This window comes from Cebus imitator, unplaced genomic scaffold, assembly GCF_001604975.1.
Source record: "Cebus imitator isolate Cc_AM_T3 unplaced genomic scaffold, Cebus_imitator-1.0 Scaffold76, whole genome shotgun sequence".
NCBI classification, from domain to species: domain Eukaryota; kingdom Metazoa; phylum Chordata; class Mammalia; order Primates; family Cebidae; genus Cebus; species Cebus imitator.
Window position 1 is genome coordinate 12,845,269 of NW_016107391.1, and position 4,262 is coordinate 12,849,530.

General features: G+C 42.5%; 1 protein-coding gene across 1 annotated transcript; it reads right to left on the bottom strand.

Annotated features, from left to right (window-relative positions):
* Positions 1–421: 421 nt before the first annotated feature.
* On the bottom strand, positions 422–2,560 carry LOC108307198 (importin-9-like). The gene has a single exon (XM_037739943.1). It carries the CDS (start codon positions 2,318–2,320, stop codon positions 1,352–1,354), a length of 969 nt encoding a protein of 322 aa, XP_037595871.1. The 5' UTR covers positions 2,321–2,560; the 3' UTR covers positions 422–1,351.
* Between the last annotated feature and the right edge of the window lie 1,702 nt (positions 2,561–4,262).

Sequence of the window (4,262 nt, forward strand, 5' to 3'; positions counted from 1 at the left end):
GATTTATAATCCTTTGGGTATATACCCAGTAATGGGATTGTTGTGTCAAATGGAATTTCTATTTCTAGGTCCTTGAGGAATCGCCACACTGTCTTCCACAATGGTTGCACTAATTTACACTCCCACCAACAGTGTAAAAGTATTCCTATTTCTCCATATCCTCTCCAGCATCTGTTGTCTCCAGAATTTTTAATGATCACCATTCTAACTGGCATGAGATGGTATCTCAATGTAGTTTTGATTTGCATTTCGCTAATGACCAGTGATGATGAGCATTTTTTCATATGTTTGTTGTCCTCATATATGTCTTCTTTTGTAAAGTGTCTGTTTATATCCTTAGCCCACTTTTGAATGGGTTTTTTTTTTGTAAATCTGTTTTAGTTCTTTGTAGATTTTAAATATTAGATCTTACTTTTTTTTCTTTCATTTGTAAAGATTACTTTACTGTCCTAGAAAAATACATGTTGCAAATTTGAGGGTTAAAACTTAACCACTTTAGAGACTTCCCGAGGGAGAGGGGATAATTTTTGAATGTCAGACTCTGTGGTAATGTGTGGGAGAGGCATATTAAATATAGTTGGGTCAGGTGAATTAAAAAAAAATCCCTTTTCCCCATTTTATTTTTTCTAAAAAAGGAAAATCAAATTGCCAACTGTCTGGCTTATTTTGTGTGTGCATGTATATATAGGAACAGCTTAAGAGGAAAGGTTATGTCATGCAATGAGGCAAAAACAAGATGACCTCCTCTGACAGAGGAGCCTTAGTGTTGTAGAAGGGAAGCAAGGCAGAGGTCACTGGAAAGGCTTAGAAAGAAGCTGCTCCTGCCTGTTCCTCCTGAGAACCCAGAGCAGCAGTGGTCCAGGGCAGAAAGCATAATGATCTCTCTTGAGGATTCCTATCTGAACACATCAGAAGTCCTATGAACGTAGATAGGTCTGTTTTAGAATATAAATGGTAGTGACTTCCTGTGTTCCTGAGGCAGGGCAAAATAATCCATGAACACATAATTCTTCTGGGCAATAACGTTTCTGGACTGGCCAGCAGAGGGCTCTAGGAACAGAGGTTGGGGCAGAGTTGGGGAGAAAAAAGGTTCCAGAGATGGAATGTCTTCACGGGAACTTTGAAAAATGTCCTTTGTTCCAGCATTCCTAAGTGACCGGCACTGGTGAGCCTGGTCTGAGTTGTCATCAGTGTCACCGCTGAGGCCAAGGGCCAAAGGTCAATATGCCACTTTAGGTTGAGGAAAAAAGTGCATCTTAAGGCCGCTGAGGGCTGCAAAATGGTTTGTGCTGGGTCAAAAGGAGCAAATGTAGAAAGGCTCCCCTTTTTAGATGCTGATGGTTTGTAGAACTCACCTCCTGTTGTCATTAAGGTGGCCCGAAAACATTATGTAGCAGGGCTGCTGAGCAAACTGGCAGAGGAAATCTGTCAGATATGCCTGCAGATCAATCTGATAGAGAAGATCCTTCAGGGCATCAGGGTCATCTTCCTCATCATCCTCGTAGTAATCCTCCTCATATTTACTTGTAGCAAGAGTGTCAGATAAAAGTTGGCCAGCTAAACCATCTTCCTCCTCCTCCTCTTTCTCCTCCTGGTCCTCCCACATATCAGTGGAGTCATCTTGACTCCACTCTGCAGGAGTGGCCTGGCGAGCAGCATTAGCCTCCATGACATTGGAGAGCTCGTTAATGATCAGCTTTAGGATCTTGACCAGCAAAGGAATGTTTGTCCAGCGTTCTGGGTTTTTGGCTGACTTAGAGCGGGTGCGGATGCCCTCATCCATGCTGTAGATCTCCTCTCCCTTCACATGAATATCCTGTAGCCATTTGTCATCTGCATTGATGTCATGCTGGAGCAGCTTACAGAGTTCTACAGAGCTGACTTTGCCTTCATACTGTCCATAGAACAGGTGCTGTCGGCTCGTCCACTCAGCCATCACAAACTCTAGGGCAGGTTTGCCAGTAGGTCCTGGGAGGCTACACAGGAATAGAGGTTCTAGCTGAGTGTGCACCAGATGAGTGACCACCATGATCAGAGACTGCATGACACTGAGAGTATCTGCCTGTTGCATCTTACTGAGGATGGCATGAAGAATCTGGTCTAGATTCTCCCCCAGCTCCCGCCCTGCCTTGGAGTTGAGGGTGGAAACAAGGCTGCCCACAAAGGCTGCAGTGAACTCTGAGGTATGGGGATCCAGGAGCTGGCTCACCACTTGCATCACATACCACAGTCCATTGTGGCCCTGCTCATCATGCCACTGGGCAACTTGTTCCAGGGTCACTGACACATAGGCCCACAAGCACTCTCCGCCATTCTGCATGGTGGCATTGTCATCTGCGTGAAGGGTACACTGTGCCACAGCAGGGAAAGCTTGGCAGATGAGAAGCTGTGAAAGGGGAGGCTTTGTATTTTGTTCTACTGTAGTCAGGATATCAATGGCTGTCGCACAGAGCCCTGCAGGGATCTTTTCTGTGGGGGCCTACATTATGCTGACCAGAGTGGGAATCAGCCTCATTTGCATTGGACCCTGACAGGCTTCAATCTGGGACAGCTCCTTGAAGATGTCCAGATCTTACTTTTTAACTCTATTGTTTCTCAATGTTTTTGATGGTCCTGAACTCTATTCTCTGATTCTTCTGTGGGTTTTCTAGTAAAGTTCTAGTCATGCCACCTGACTGGGACTGCTCTCAGGCTAGAATCTATGAAAACGGAAAATGCACTTGCAATTGTTTCTTTCCTTCCGTATCTTTTAGTCTTTCTTAAATCTTTTTTAAGTATTTGTGGAGTTATTTTGTCCACAGTAGTTGTCTGAAGAATGGTTATAATATTGGTCTGTTAGGAAATTTCTCATCCTATCACAGTGTTTGTAAAGTTAAATTAACTAATCTATTTAACTTCTTGAATTTATTTTCTTCTTGGTCTACTTTTTCTTGTTGGTCTACTTCAGGTAATTTTTGATTGGCCTTACAGACCCTGTGTCTAAAAATATGGAGGAGCTCTAAATAATCTTATTTCCTTCAGACAGAGAATCCCCTATGCTTTGTAATTAATAGAAGGAGGAAGATCACCTTCATCCAATGAGGGACTAAGCTGACTTGGGCTGGATTTTACTATCATAAACTTCTTTCTATCTGCCGCTAGGCTATTGTTCATCAGGATTCCCAACTAAGAGCATGGGGTATTTACTAAAACCTTTTGAGGACAAAGCTCTGGTTTTTGTTTTGTTTTGTTTTTAAACCTTGCCAAAATTCCTATCTATGGGGTCTGGGGATTAATGCCCTAAAAACCATAAATTCTCATCAGATGAGTTTTATTTAATCCTGTATATTGTGCACTTTCCAATCTGACTCTGGCATAAGAAGGAAGAAAACAAGAATATTTAATACCATGACATGTTTTTCTGCCATATCTTGAAATGGCCCTGCAAAGCAGTCCATTGTGGGAAAAATCCACATTCTATAGAGAATCTCCTTTCCTCTTTCTTTGCTCCCTTTTTAGACCCAGGAAATAATCAACTAAGAGCCAGGCACCCTTTTAGGTCAGATAAGAAACATTTTACAACCTTCACTCTCTGAAGTCTGCTGTCTGAGAGCTTCCTCTGCATAATAAAACTTGGTCTCCACAATCCTTTAGCTTAACCTGAACATTTCCTTTCTACTGATCCCAGGTCTTCAGATAAACTCCACCAATTGTCAACCAGAAAAATTTTAAATTTGCCTATAGACTTGAAGCCCCCACCTTTTTTCTTTAAATTGTACTTTAGGTTCTGGGGTACAGGTGCAGATTATGCAGGATTGTTGCATAGGTACATACATGGCAAAGTGGTTTGCTGCCTCCATCCCCCAATCACCTATATCTGGCATTTATCCCCATGTTCTCTCTCCCCAACCTCCCCACCACTTGCTGTCCCTCCCCTAACCACCCCCAACAGACCCCAGTGTGTGATGCTCCCCTCCGTCTATGTGTTCTCATTGTTCAACACCTGCCTATGAGTGAGAACAAGCAGTGTTTGATTTTCTGTTCTTGTGTCAGTTTGCTGAGAATGATGGTTTCCAGATTCATCCATGTCCCTACAAAGGACATTAACTCATCGTTTTTTATGACTGCATAGTATTACATGGCATCTATGTGCCACATTTTCTTTGTCCAGTCTATCATCAATAGGCTTTTGGGTTGGTTACAGGTCTTTGCTATTGCAAACAGTGCCACAATGAATATACATGTGCTTGTGTCTTTATAAAAGAATGATTTGTAATTCTTTG